General features: G+C 42.6%; 1 protein-coding gene across 14 annotated transcripts in view; it reads left to right on the top strand.

Annotated features, from left to right (window-relative positions):
• Positions 1-15,311, top strand: part of CDC42BPA (CDC42 binding protein kinase alpha) — a 184,477-nt gene that overhangs the window by 163,926 nt on the left and 5,240 nt on the right. For 7 of the 14 annotated variants that reach the window (XM_048297409.1, XM_048297411.1, XM_048297412.1 and 4 more), the window contains 5 exons: positions 931-1,054; positions 2,372-2,489; positions 8,576-8,761; positions 13,526-13,643; positions 14,377-14,534. In XM_048297409.1, the coding sequence (XP_048153366.1) occupies positions 931-1,054; positions 2,372-2,489; positions 8,576-8,761; positions 13,526-13,643; positions 14,377-14,534 (704 nt within the window). Of the gene's footprint in view, positions 1-930; positions 1,055-2,371; positions 2,490-6,463; positions 7,309-8,575; positions 8,762-13,525; positions 13,644-14,376; positions 14,535-15,311 lie in introns of those variants that run through there. The other 7 variants (XM_048297415.1, XM_048297420.1, XM_048297419.1 and 4 more) reach the window with 3 other exon arrangements.

Here is a 15,311-nt window from a genome sequence, read left to right on the forward strand (position 1 = left end):
CGGTGGAGAGGGGACATGCTCTGTTTGAACAACGAAAAGCTATAAATTTTTGTTAACAACTTTCTGAAAACAGTGGAAAAAAACACTCTAGAAAAATATACTGCTGTTGGCAGTGTTTCAGTGCTTATTTAAATTGCCAGCAAATTAGTATGAAAGGAATGGCAGTGGTAGAGAGGAGGAATATGCTGGAAGTATGTCTAGAGAATTTTCAAGTCTAATAAAGACAGAACATTAGAGTTGATCTTAAGGAAAGAAGAGGTTTGTGTTCTGTACAAAAACTGTTCTGTCAGTGAGCAGTAGCTTTTTAAGTGTCACTTTAGTCTCCATATATATAAAACAAGTCAGAGCAGTTGCAATGTTCATTCCAAGTCACACAGCTGTTGTATCATTATCAGTGTTTTCCTTTTCATGTCTCTATTAAAGATGCCTTGGCCAGATGTACACGTGTGGAAAAAATCTTCTCTTTTCCCATAGTTGCACCAAAATGCGTCAGTGTTCCAACATTTCAAAAGCAGTAGTCTCTTTGGAGCAGGGAGTGAATGAAAGAGAATCTTGCATGGCGTTTCCAGACAGCTGGCAGAACAAGACTGTTCTAGTGATTTTCAGTGAGAACTGCCAAGGGAATTCTGAGACAAGACTGAGATTCCCTTCCTGCTCACCTAAATGTTTATTTCAAAGAATGCATCAGTGGTGTTTTGAGAGCACAGGTGTGGCAGCTTGTGTGTGACGAAGGGTTTAATCCGTTGCTACATAACAGAGTAGTGGCCAAGAAAACCCATAAACCCATAAAAGAACTTCTGTTCAGGTTTGACAGGAAAGGGGTGGTGTCCAACACTAGCAAGAGCAGAGGTGGGAAATGTGTTGAAGCTCAGATTCCATGAATATGTAACGAACTGCCCCGCTGCATCACCATATTTGTGCTGGTTTCAGAGGGAGATGAGCTGGTGGTGCCTGAGACGTCGGACAACAGCCGGAAGCAGATGGTTCGGAACATCAACAACAAGCGGCGCTATTCCTTCCGCGTGCCCGAGGAGGAGAGGATGCAGCAGAGGAGGTCGGTATTCCACCTGTACTTGTCTTCTGTCCATGCCTGTAGACCCTGAAGGACACTGACTGATGCCAGGGTTGTGCTTCATGTGTGGCTTCCTGGAATGCCCATTTGGGCATTCCTTCTCTTCTCTACCCTGTAAATCCTCAGTGTTTAATTTGTGTTAATGCCAGTTGGACTGTGGATATGCACTGGATGCACAATTAGTTCAGATTAATTATGTGAAACGGCTGTAATTTGGAATGCATGTCTCCACATACTGTATGCAGGTGCATAGGTGTGCACATACACTGTGTATATATAAAGATCTCTAATAAACACTTTGCAAAAGAAGATTACACTGCTAACTATGCATATGGATTAATTACTCTCAGACTCTGGCTTTGTTTTCTTTCTGAAGGAGGTTTTTACTCTCAGCAGTATTCCAGGACATCTGCATCTTTGATTTGTAGATTTAACTACATAAAGTTTCTGTAAAGCTCACAAAGCTCACCTCTTCAGGGGGCATAGAACTTCAGGGTGTATTCCTAATAGGAGTGTTTAGCAGGTTACAAGTACTTTCCTAAATGGCAACAAAAACAGGTCTGTGCTACTTGCAGAGGATGTTATTGACCATTTGCTCTCACTCACTAGAAGTGTCCTGCTACTGTGCTAAGCCACACTGCAAGAACTGAGTACTTGGCTTTTCTAATTTCCAACATCTTGCACCATTGGTTGGCTCCCAGCTTGTCTTTCTTTTTCACTCTAAGGAAAGTAACATCTGTATGCAGTGGAGATAAAATTCCGTTTCTTGTCCTTGCCTTTTCTGAGTTGAATGACGTTTGGTCTCTTTAAAATTTTATTTATTCTGAGTTCTGAAATGCATCCTTGCCATTTTGAAGAGCTTTTAATTCTGACCACAGACTGAGAAAGGTACTGCAGTATTATTTTAATTCTATTTTCATATTTTATACCTCATTTTCATCTCCACTTTGTAATATATCACAAGTAAGTTTGGCTTTTACTCATCTTACAGAGCTTTTTATCAGCTCATTCTCTGAATGTTGGTAACTACTGGACATGGGCTGTTAGTCTGTAAACAGCATTCTTTTATCCTGGCCCCTTGCCCTCTCTTCAAGCTGGAAGCTTCTTCACACCAGTACTGACAGCAGGGGTTTGTCACTGTTAACATGTTAAATAGTCACAGAATCATGGAATTGTTTAGGTTGGAAAAGACTGGCTAATTTCCATTTTAAAATAGCTGATAATCAAAGCTGTACGTGTTTTATAAATGCCCATCCTCACGTCAAAGGAAATCCCTAAACAAAGTATCTTCTCTTCCAGGGAGATGCTACGCGATCCCGAAATGAGAAATAAGTTAATTTCTAACCCAACTAATTTTAACCACATAGCACATATGGGTCCAGGAGATGGCATACAGATTCTCAAAGACCTCCCAATGGTAAGTACAACAGGACATGTGAGAGTGACTGACTGCTGCAGAGGCTGCAAATAAGTGAGAGAAAAACAAGCATGGTTTTAATGTATGACCAGTGATGTATTTCATATCAGGAACAGTGTATCAAGGGAAATGGAGCTAAACATGATCTGCTGTATGTAATAACATTTAAACAAGGAGGTTGACAGGCATTGAGTGGAGGAGGAGGAGGAGTGCCTACTGCCTCTGGAGTTTTAAGACAGGTTGGCCTCACAGTGTTGATGATAATTTTTATGACCCATATGAAGGGGCAAAATTTTGTTGATTTGAGCCTGTGCTCTTTGTGGGTATGGAAAGAGAAATTCCTTTCTCCGTGAACTGTAGTTCAGTTCCTTTTTTTCTCCTCCCATCTTTAGCACCAACTTAGCCTATCTGTTTACAGCCTGTTTTCCTGTAGCAATGCAATATAATGTGTGTTGCCTGAATTTCTTTCCATGCCAAATGTGCCATTTTTCCTGTTCTCTCCGAATTAAGTAGTCTCAGTGAAACAGAACTTCTTGCATAAAATGTGACCTTTTAAGTTGAAAAACGGAAAAAGGAAACAGGTAATAGCACATGTTCATTTCCATAAAACCTCATGTAGAAAATATATTCATTTGGAAGTTACTGAAGTCTATGATGAGCGTAAGACTAATTAATACTTTGCTCATAAGGAAGTACCAGACTGCTTGCTTCAAGCTACCTTGAGCATCTTTTGTGTGTTTATGTGTTCTGTATGGTTTTCTAAACACGTCCACAGTGACACAGATGTGATTCAGAAGATGCTAATTAGCACTGTAAGAAAGATGAGATGTTATGATAAAAACAGATGAAATTTGTTCCAGCATAAGACTCAGGCATTAGCACAGAACTGCTGTCTAAAATGATCATCATTTCTACTTGGAGTTTGTGCATAAAGTAGGAAGTAGATGCTGAAATTGGGATTTTCTGATGCTGAAAAGTGCAGAGGAAACAACAGTAAGACTGGAAAAATAAAGTGCACCATGCAGTTGCACTAGTTTGGGAGTTTAGGAGCATAATCTCTGGTCTTTGGATACTCATTTTACCTCACTTTTGCAGCAAATGGTACTTTCATGTTACACTTGACTGTAAGGTCTGCCCTTTGATTTATTTTAAAGCTCATATTAGGCACACTCTGAGAAGGCTCTCAATAACAAATATATTCAGTGTAATGAGAAAAAAACAGTACTGTATGTGTGTATTTTTATAAATGAACACATAATGAAGGAGCTGTGTCTAGAAAACACATGACAAATCCAAGAGATGTTGGCAGGTAGTGTTTATCTTACCTGCATACAAGACTGCATGTGTCTAATGTTAGACAAAGAATGATCATTTGCTTCAGGGCAGGTTGTAGATCAGAACCTTTCTTCATTTCTCCATTTCTGGTAAGTTCTTTAAAATATTTGTGGCTCTTCTCAAGCAGAGAAAATAATCTGCTACCTCTGTAGGTAGAGCAGAAGTCGTCCTGTGTCACACCGTCAGTAGTTGAAAGTTCGTAGCAATCAAAAGCTGCAAGGACTCTTAATCAAGCCCCACATCTGACAAGTGTAAAACAAGGAATGATTCTATCTATAGGAGGGGATTTTCTGCATCATTTCCTCAGCAGTGTCATCTCTCAATGGCTTTCAGCTTTGAATCCATTCTTATTGCACTTGCCTTGTATTAGCTCAAAGGTCCTGTTTTAAGTTAGGACTGGTACTGTGCTATTACCAGTCAATAGGGAGTTTTGAAAAAAATTCATTATTCACTTTCAACACTTAAAAGTGATGAGAAGAATTAGAAAATGTGTACGATATATAATTGATTACTGCACTTGTTCCACTGCTGCAGCTTCTTTTTCAAAAGTTACTACTAAAACCTCCTTTTTGCAAGTGAGTGTCAGTCTTAGTGCTGGGAGATGTCACTGCAGACAAAGCAAATTTGTTGTGTATTTTTCCATCAGTTCCTTGCAATGTCATGTTGTATTTGTATTCCTAACTTAATTGGTACAAAATTGCATCAAGCACGGGACTTGAAAGTGTGTGAATTTGAAAATGTAACTTGAAATCAGGAAATAAATGTTCTGTCAAGAGCTACTTCAGTCCAGGCACGTTTTTCTTTTCCAGCAGCTTCCTGTAAGGTATTTGCCTGGACTGAGTTTTCATTTAATCCATTCCAGACTAAGAACTTTGTTTATCAGGCACAAAAATAGAAGAAAAAGAGTTGTGTGGGCATTTGGGGTTATGTATTGAGTCTAATGTTTTATTGGAAAGAAAATTAGTATCAGAAGAGGTCATAGAAACAGAGAATGTTTCCTGGAGAATCAGTACACAAGGTAAAGAATAATCATCCAACCCTGTGTACAGTTCATGTGTATGGTGGTTCCTCTTCCAGAACATGGAATTACTTCACCAGTTTCTTACCTTATTCCAAAAAGGTGAAAAGCTGGGGGATTTCTGTGCTGCTTAGCATGTGTCCTGATTTTGCAGCTGGGACATCTTCTTTGTATTTTTTTAATAGATTAGCATGGTTCATAAGAGAAGGTATTTATTTTTAACCAACTATGGGAAAGATTGCAGCACTTTACTTTTGGAATGCCTGTTCTTGTTTGTGGAAGTGAATGGTAAAATACATTTTTGCATTTAAAGAGGGCTGTGGCTGGGGGTAGCAAGCAGTGCAAGGTTAATGTCGGCTCAAATTCTCTTCATCCAGCTATTTTAGGTGGTACAGCTACTTTTTTTATGGGATACTGGAATGCAGAAAGTGCATGAAAGAGTGGAGTGGGTCTTTTTATTTACAGTTTCTTCTGGTTTATTTGAGCACCTTCAAATTTGGCTGGATCTACCAATAGAAATTTTTCACCACCATGAGCTTTCACTGGAGTCAGTATAGTGCTGTGTGGGCAAAAGGGTCCTTAGGGTAACTGGTTTTAGTAGAGAAGAGATATTTTAATCTCTGTGTTGAATGAGATTGTCACAAGCTAAATAGCCAGCTCAGCCCAGCTTTTACCTAGCACACATGGGTGAACTTTATGAAGCAAATGACAGTTTTATGTATATGGATGTATTTATATTTATTCATTAATATACACATATTCACTTCATAGATGCAATGTGAATCTGAACAAAACTCTTCTCTGCAGCTCCACTGCCTTTTTCAGGGGAAATGCCAAGAATTGAGAGAGGCAGAGTCAGAAGTGGTAGTGATTGCCCTTGCTGGGTGGGCTGGGCTGTGTCTGTTGGCAGGAGGGAACCTGCACTTGTGCTGCCCTAAGCCCTGGCCTGGTGGATGCAGAACCTGCCTGCTCTCTGCCCACCTCTGTTTTAATGATGTCTTCTAAAAGAGCAGCTTTAGAGAGTTCAATTTGTGTTGTAACCAGAATAAAGGGAGTGTTTTAAACTCTTTTGCTCTATTTGATGTGTTATATCAGGTGCCTGCTTGCGTACAACATATCTGCCTGTGTGTTTGCCCTTGCTGGTGCAGCCACACGAGGGGGAAAGATGCTTTCTCTGTGTGTTGTTTTCCAGTGTTTCCCAGTTTTCCTGGTATGCACCAGACACTCTGATGTGTTTGTGGGAAGCTGCAGTCTATTGGCCTAATCCCACATTGTTCTCTCTGTGAACAGACACCCTTGACTTCAGTAGAGCCCTGGTGTTTGGGCAGAACCATGCCTAAGGCTTAGAGAGAGATCAGATTTAGGGGGTTTCAGGCAACTGTAAATTTGCATCCTTCTTTTCTTCATGGTGAGCACTCCCGTTCTGGCTTTGGGACACAAGTTGGTGGGCTGCAACACGTCAGAAACCAGAAGCTGTTGTTTCCTGTTAGCAGAGCAGTAATCAGTACATATTTGTGTTTTATTGCTGTAGATCTGGGTCATTGTCTTGTTTTGTACAATTTAGAATCGTTCCTGTTAGTGTATCCCCAAACTTATTTGTTTACATGTTTTTCTTCCCTAGCAGCCTGTCACCAATTAACCTGGCCGTACAGTCTGGCCTCCCATCTGCCCTCTTGTCCCTTGAAGCCACTTTATCGTGGATGCTCCTTTGTAGTGAAGATCTGAAATCTGGAACTGCACTTACTGCAGCACAGACCACCTCTCTGTGTACATCAGATGTACAGGATTGATTTTGCTTTCATATTCTGCATGCCTGAGTATTTTTATATACAAAAGCTGGTCTTGACTGCCATTATATTTGAACATTATGCTTCAGTTTGACCTCATTATACATGAGCCATTCTACTTCCATTCTAGATGATGTGTGAAGCTTTGCTTGTTTCAATTGAGAAACTTTTAGAGTAAATGAATACTTATCTATATTTGGTATTCTTTAAAGAAAATGGGAACCCCATGCATGCATCTAATGGTGGAGTCCATGGAGAAAGTGCCGTGGAGTATCATTTTTAAAATGTTGCCATATCGTGGCTTTCTCACATTCATGAATGCTGGCTAAATATTTTCATGATCTGCAGCTGGCCTACCCTCTGCTTTTTAGCTTGTGGTTTTAGACACTGCCATATCTCCCTTATTGGCTTTTAGGAACGTAGCTGGCTTTGCTGCCATGTTCTCTGTTGTGAGCAGATAACTCGGCAAAGTCTGCTGTCCTGGACCTTTTTGGAATGGTGGCTTCTTGTACTGATATTTAGATGCTGCTAAAGTTACTAAGAACAGTTTAATGTATATTATGTCTTATATGCCATAATGTGGTAATTGATGTTTTGGTTAACAGGCAAAGCCTCATAATAACCATGTGTTTTAAAAAAAAAAAAAAAAAAAAAGTTGGATTTTACCAGCTGAAATGAAGAAAACAGTAACAATAATGTTTGATATAATATGTATTGGGATGTGACTTAATGTTCTTCCAGACTTTAATACGTTCCACATACAAAAAGTAGTGCCTTAGGTTTAGTGGAGGGGTAAGCTATATTTTTACCATATTTTATATTTTAAGTCCTAACATTTCTAATGTTACTCAGAAATATCTGTTTTAAGGAGATGAAATCAGTTGGACGAGGGGAAGAGGAACTTAGAAGTTAGAAAGGAGAAAAGGTGTTCTGATTTGCTGGTGTCCATAGGAAACCAGCCCAGTGCAGGCTGGCTGAGCATGTACAGATGGCACAGGGAGGGAGATGGAGCCTTGAAACACTCTTCCATTAAATCTGGATGTAGATGACTTCAAATTTTAAGAGCACTTGTGTCAGCCCATTCTGTAGAGATGAATGAGAAACTGTTCCTGTTTAATTTGCAGGGTTATTTCTCCCCTCTCCTTCTTCACATCACACTTTGGGAGCGCGCTGCTCAGCTGACCTGTTAAAAACATTGGAATTTCCCAGTGCTTTCACATTTTGTGTGCTGAGGGAGGGCCTAATCTTCTGTGGCACAGGGATGGCAGTGCCAGGTCCCCTCGACACTGTCAGGATTAAGCCAGTGTGGAGCAGGACATGGGCCTTAGTCACCTGTCTGGCACTAACCCCTTTACCTTCCCACACAGCCTGTGTCCCCACCCTGTCGAAAGACCGTTCCCTCCTGTTGGAAATACTCTGTGTTTGTTGTACGGGTGATAATTTTAATGGAATCTCTAAAATGCATGAATAACAGAAGGAAATCTCTTAACGATCTCTAACTGCTGTGTATGCTCATCTTTTCTTCTCCCCACACCACCTCACCTGTGTTCACCTTCCTTTGTTTGTGTTATGTCTATTTTAGATTGTAAGCTCCTCAAGGCAGGGAACTGATGCTTCTCAACTGTCTGTAAAGCACCTTTTACAACTGTGGTGCTCTTTGAAATATCAAAAAATAATAAATATTAGAATCTATTCCCAATGAGTTAAAAGTTTTATTTGTTTCTAATGTTTTAGCAACAGCAAGGGCAGCAGGCCTGTCAGAGTCTGTGTCAGGAAGGTGCTCAGAGGACTGGGGGTGGCAGTGTCAGACCCTGTGTGCTGACAGCCTGCAGGGTTTGCTGTCTGCTGTCCCTGCTCTGTGTTTGACTGCGCTTGTGGAACTGCTGGTGCCGATGTAACCTGTACAACCATCCTTCATTGCTTTCTCTCTCTGTTGTCTTTGATAGCAGCGTTCCCCTTATCAATTCCCTCATCATCACTCCCGTCTGATCTCCTCTCCGAGCAACTTTGAGCACATCTACCACATGACTGTTAATTCAGCTGAAAAATTCCTCTCTCACGATTCCATAAACCCTGCATTTTCCCCGCCTCCACGCTCTGTCCTCGGTACTCCAGACTTTATCACTCTGAGGGTATGAACGGCTGAGTCAGGTGTTCACTCTACTAACACTGTGTGGTTTTCCTTTTGCCTGGCTATTAACGTGGGAGAAAACCCCTTGTAAGCTGTTCCTTCACCCCTCCACTTTCTTTTGTCCCAGACAATTTACTTTCTGCTATCAGCTGGGGTCTTCCCACAGCTCTGACATGCCAAGAAACAGACACTTCATGGCCTAAGAAAAAAGAAAAGTTTATAATGACTGAGTTGAACGTTTTGCTATGAAAATAACATTTTTAATCATCAGGAAGGCTGTGGGAATTTTGAATGATAAGTTCTCTCTTCCACAGTGTTCATCCTCCAGCAGTCAGAGTACTGCATACCAGGTTGAATTAGGAAGAGGTTCTGGATCTTTGCTGGACCACACTTTCAAGCTGTTTATGATGAATTCATGTGGAATGAGAGAATTTGTGCACAGTACTGTACTCAGAAGGAGAGACACGCGTAGTGCCTCGGGTAGTTTCTAGGTTGAAGTAAATAAGTGAAGTTAGAATATGTTAGAAACAAGCTAAAAATGAAAGATGGTGGCAGCTTGGTGATGTAGATCCTCTTAACCCTGATAGTTACAGGCAGAGGCTGAGGCAGGATACTGTTCTGTAGGCATCCTTCCAGTTGCATTGTAAATTGGAGAGATGGAAGTAGTCTTTCCTTTTTTTCTTGCATTGTGCATCCAGGTCTGCCTGCCTGGGGGTGCTGTGTCCTACAGAAACACAAACCAAAGTGAAGCAGGCACACAGGTACCTGCTGTGCATCTCAGCTGTGTGCCGTGCTGGGGCCTGCAGTTCTGCCTGCGACAGGCTCACAGATAAGCAGGAATAACCTGTAGGTAGATGTGTGTGATGCTGTTGTTTGCTCAGAGTTTGTGTGGGTCCAGGCCGTGCCCATTGCTCTCATGGGAACATTGCTCTTGGTTTCTGTGGCCCTTGGACAGCCCTTATGGCAAACCTTCACTGCCAGGCTGCTTTGAGTGCCTCTGGGCTGCCATGCTGGATCCCTGTTGCTGGGAAGGTTTTGGAAACATACCTGCATCCAACACTAGACAGGATTTAAAAATGCAGGAGGAAAATAGAGCTCCTCCATATGGCTCCAAAACCAATTTGCACAGCTGAGCTTTGACTGGTTATGTGCATGGTTATGTGTCACTGCTGTGAGGTCCCGGTTGTCACAGCCATTAAACACAAGAGGAATGCTCTGCTGAAATGCAAAAAAACCCCCAAAACTGTTAAGTTGAATTGAAAGCTGTTTCTCTCCTAGAGGGTCATTATAGGGTCACTGAAGCTGTATTTGAGTTCTGGTTTTTACAGGGTTGTTTTAATCCAACTGTACTATAAAATTGTCTGTGTTTAATATGCAGCAATGTATCACCGGACTGTGACCCTCCCTCTACCCTCCCTTTCTCATGTGAGTAGTCTCCCTGGGATCAGTAAGGAATGACCCCTGGTGTTTCAGACTATAACTTCCAATTTTTTTCTTTAGGAGCATCCTTCACCCTAATGTTGCAGCCTCCTAGCCTAAATTACAGGAAGAAAAGTGAAGTGCGCAACCTGGAGGGTCGAGATCCTGCCCCTGTTAGCTTCTTAGAGCACTAGAGGCTTAGTCTTGTATGAAGAAAAGTGTTTGTCTCCTTTTTGGCTTGAGGGTAGAGGTGCTGGAAGCTGTAAGGAAAGCCAGGCTGTGAGTTTGGTTTCATGTCTGTCCATCCTCCCTTTGTGTTTGGAGATTTTAGTGTAAGAAGAGTGCCATGGTCCCAGGTAGGATTGGATATTGGAACCAGGACAGCATGGAATCCATAGGGAAGTTGGAAAAATGACCTGTTAAAGTAGGCTTTTAGAGTCTGTTGTATTATTTAATGGATGAGTTAAATGCTGAGGTTTGTAGTGTGATGAACAGAGCACTACTTTAAAACAAACCCCGAAACAAGAACAAGCAGCGCAATGGACAGAGGAACAGAGGCAGAGCAGTTCCTGTGGGTGCTGTACCTGTCCAGTCAGACCCTGTCCCTCATCCCAGTGCCAGAGAAGGTGCCCAGGGGGCAGCTGGAGCGGGAGCAGCGGCTCTGTAACACTGGCAGCGATTGCACCTATGTAACCCACAGCTCCACTCTCCCGCTGGAATGGGAGGCACCGAACTATTCTGGGCCTCTCACCCCATTTCACAGTGATTCACTTTGCTCAGCAGCAGCTTGTCTGCTGCTCATTCCCCCCCCACCTCTTCTCTCACCTTTCTCCATTTGGTTCAGCAGTGGGGATGAATTTTCCTGCTAGGATTTCAATTGTTGCTTGAAATGAGGGGTTTTTGTCTCTCTAAGTAAAGCAAGCTCGGGTTTCCTTTTGTTTTTTTTGTGTTTTTAACCTGCTGCATTGTGCTGCTTCATAACTACCGCTAATAACCACCGTTTATTTTCCTTTGAATCCCCTTCCTGCATCATGTGCACACCACTTCCAGGAGGTTAGGTCCAAAATGCCAGCATCTCTGGCATGTGCTTATTTTATTTTTAGAACAAAGAACAATGAAAGATTTGCTTTGTGGAGAGACTTTCTACGAGGAATTACATGGACGTTGCAAACTGAGATAATGAAAAATAATCATCTCTAGAACACACTGTTAAAACAAATGAATCTTTTTTTGTGCACCCACCCATTCCCTCCTTCCCCTGATGTCTGTATGTTGTCTGCTCAGTCACTATGAAGGAGGTTAATCACCTTATCATTAAACATAATTGTTCTCTTTGCAGAATGATCCACTGTAGGTTTATACCAGCCTTGCAACCCCAGTGTACTAACCCCAGTGCACACGTGGTGCTGCACTTGGCTTTCCTTTCTTTCTCAAGACACAGCAGTAACTTATCCCTCAGCCCCTCAGTTCCTTTGTGTATCGTATGGGGAGTGAGCCTCCATAGTTTAGGTACAGCCAGGATGCTCAAACTCTGCATTTCACTTTATTGCATGGTGAGGAAGCAGGAACTCAGTATTTTGTACTACAAAGTAGGTCGGTTATTCACATTTAGAAACAAAAAAAAAAAAAGGGGGGAAGCTAAGCAAGAGACAGCAGTATAATCCCACAAATAATTTAAGAGACTTTTTTAAGCCTTTAGGTATAAATCCTCATAGTGCAGCAGTGGAAGAAGGGAGAATGAAAAAGGGCTTTTCATTGGTAAGGTCTGATTCTCTTTTGCTGGTGTTTGTGAGACATCTGGGAACAGAGGAGAGATTTTAATTCTTATTTGCTGCACGTTAAAAATCAGCCATTTCTGGCACCCTGGGAGAATGAAAAGCCAAGGGTTGACTGTAAGATCAAAGGAGTCTGTCAGAGCAATGATTCTAAGGATCATTGCAAGACTGGATTTGGCAGCAGGTTGGTAAAATCTACCTGACAAAGTCTGACCTGTGTAAAATCTGTTCCTTACAAAGCCTCAATTTAATTACCCATTTTAAAATACAGACAGAGGCATGGGTAGTACCGAGGGCCTCTGAGAATATCCTCGTGGGGGTGGAATCTTTGTTCTGGTCTGAACTTTTCATAACACCCTCGTTTAAAGAAGCACTGCAATTGCAACTATTGTTTTACATGTGGCTACTTCATCTCAGAGTGAGGATGGGGAAATAATTACATATAAACAGGAGGAAACAAACAGTTATTGCAGAGGGGGGGTCTGTAAAGAGTAAAGGAAGTAATTCTTAGAGCTCTCTGCAGTTCTTTCACATTGTGCATCTATGAAGGTTCCCTGAACCTAATTCCAGTTAATGGTATTGACTTAATAGTGCAAATCTTGCTCTATTGATGAGCAGGACAAGGTCTCATATTTAGCCAGAGCTGAAATGACACACATGGGCAAGTCCCTCTGGGCTAGGAAGCCAGCTCATATACAGAGAGAGGGGCTAAATAATCTGAGAAGTCTTCTCCCCTAAGGTCAGCTGTAGGTTAACAGAAGCAGAAATAAAATCTCCCAGAACTCACTTCAAAGTACTCTTTCCCCTTCTTTCAAAGACAAGTTATGTTTGAGGAACTGCCATATCCAAGTAGGGAAATTGTGGTTTATCTCCTCAGTAAAGGACCACTTCAGTCCAGTAAGTGATTAATTTGGAAAATCCCACTGGAACTCTGAGGATTCAAAATGGGAGCAATAATCAAAATACGTAGAAAAACAGTGGCATGTGCTCTGGTCCTCCTCCTTGTGCAGGCTGGAAACAGGAGGCTGCTTCTCACTTTGGCTCAGCTGGTGTAGGTTTGGAGGGATGCTGTTAACACCTTTGGAATTTCATAAGTAATTGCTATACAGATTGATCCACTATCTGTTCATAACTCTGCAAGCCTTAGGGATTAACCTGGTTATTGTAACCACTTACACAATCATGGCACAAATGATGGCATCAAAGAGAAATTTTAATGAGATCCTTGGAAGCTTGTGTTCAGAAAGAAGGCAGTGTAACTTGAGTATATCTACAGCAGCTTAATTAGGCTTGCAAACCATCCTTTCAGGGAAATTCTGGAATTACTAGATGTATTCTTTCAGTTGCCTGCACATGTCCATGTAATTCAGCACTTCACTGCCGCGTTGCGTGTGCTGCCAGTCTCTGCACTAAACTGCAGAATATTATTTTGCAATTTTTGCTGACTTGCTGCCCAGATACTCGGCTCTGGTAAGGTCGGGGCTTTAATGTGTTTCGGGGCCTCGCTCCACAGAATGCAAGGTTGAGCCAGCAGTGGATAAGTGAACGTGTCGTGTGTGTGTGCATTTCAGAACCTTCGGCCCCAGGAGAGCCGGACGGTGTTCAGCGGCTCCGTCAGCATCCCGTCGATCACAAAGTCCCGCACGGAGCCAGGACGATCCATGAGCGCGAGCAGCGGGTTAGCAGCACGTAAGCAAACAGAGCTGTGTTGCTTTGGGGGCTGTGCACAAGTCTTTCAGGGAAAGGCTGCCTGCAGCTGCTTCTGTCCATGCTGGATAAGGATTTTCCAGAGTGATGGCTGACTGCATTGCTGCCAAGGGCCAGCAGAGTATTTTATCCTGCTTTCAAAGGAGCACGGGAATAAGCAGGTAGTGCTTTTGAGAGTCCCACATTTGTAATTTGTCAAGTTTTTTAAATTGGTGTTAGAATTCAAATTGCATTCTTAGCCCTGGGGCTGCTTTGGTCCTGCTCAAGTATTTTAAATCAGTGACAAGTTGTTCATAAGCTCCATGGTTATTAATTTTGTCGCCGAGCTGTGTGTAGCTCTTGATGCCTCTCTTGCTGCCAGTGTGAAGATAAAGCAATAGGAAACTGGCTGCTGGAATGGAAGAGTGGCATTGCATTGAAAAGAGGCCACTGGAATTATGCAGCCCCCACAGCTGTTTCTACAACTGCCACCTTTGTCGGGAACGCTGTGGCTGTGCTGGGTAAAGTGTTCCAATGCTGGCATGCCAAGGGAGGGACTGGAGAATCCACAGGAACAATTGCAGCAGACAAGATAAAAGCCCACATAGCCTGCAAGCCATGAGCTCGGGACTTTGGGACACACTGCAGGAAAGCAGAACTAGCCAGAGAAACACCTAAACAAGTTCCTAGTGGGTTGAGTGGGGTCTGTAACAGTTCAATTCCTTGGGTGTTGCAGGATCATCTGCACAGAACGGCAGCGCTTTGCGAAGGGAATTCTCGGGAGGGAGCTACGGAGCAAAGCGCCAGCCCATGGCATCGCCCTCCGACGGGTCCCTGTCCTCGGGGGGCCTGGACCAGGGCAGCGATGCACCCACAAGGGACTACGAGCGAGAGGTGAGTGACAGCAGAAGAGGAGGAGCCTTAAGGGTGTTGATACAGATGAGGCAGTTCAGTCCTGCCATGGGTTTGGCTACAAGCTGGGGAGTCGTTGACAGTGGAGAGATGGATTTCCTGTATTTCAGGCTGCAAAAGACTTTGGTCAAAGTGTCAGCTCTGGTCCTGGTATTTAAGATGCAGAAAGAACTCTCTGCACTCCTTACCTGGAGATATGTGGGTAGTGATGCTCCCCCAAATTCTGGCCCAGTATAGTAACAGCTTGATAGTGACATACCACAGCTTGAAGTGCTGATATTCCTTTTGACCTTTATGTGCAAAGATTCATAAGCTATCTTAGCAACCATTTCACAGGAGACGTTTTGTACTCAGAAGTTAACAAGGTAGTTTAAGAATTGTAATTTCATTTAGAGCAGGAACTGGATTTAATGATTTTTATTCTGTGCAGTCGAGACTGTCACTATGGTAGGACTGAAATCCTGCCCAGTCCTAAACTCAGTCCCTTCAGCCAAGAATGTTTCACATGGGAGGCTTCAATCTGAAGCTGGCCTGCAAAACTTCCCCAACCCATTTTCTTACCAAAGAGTGTGAAAATGAGAGATCACACAGACTTTTCGTGGTACTGGATATGTCCTGCCAGTTGAAGCTGGAAGGCAGCTGTGGGCCCAAATTCAGGCTCAGAGTTGCATCCTGCTGTACTCTGGAAGATCAAACTGCAATAACTCAACAGGATGCTTTGAATTGATACCTTGGGGTTGGCATAGAAGAGGGAGCTGT

Source organism: Corvus hawaiiensis, chromosome 3 (genome assembly GCF_020740725.1).
Source record: "Corvus hawaiiensis isolate bCorHaw1 chromosome 3, bCorHaw1.pri.cur, whole genome shotgun sequence".
Taxonomy (NCBI): domain Eukaryota; kingdom Metazoa; phylum Chordata; class Aves; order Passeriformes; family Corvidae; genus Corvus; species Corvus hawaiiensis.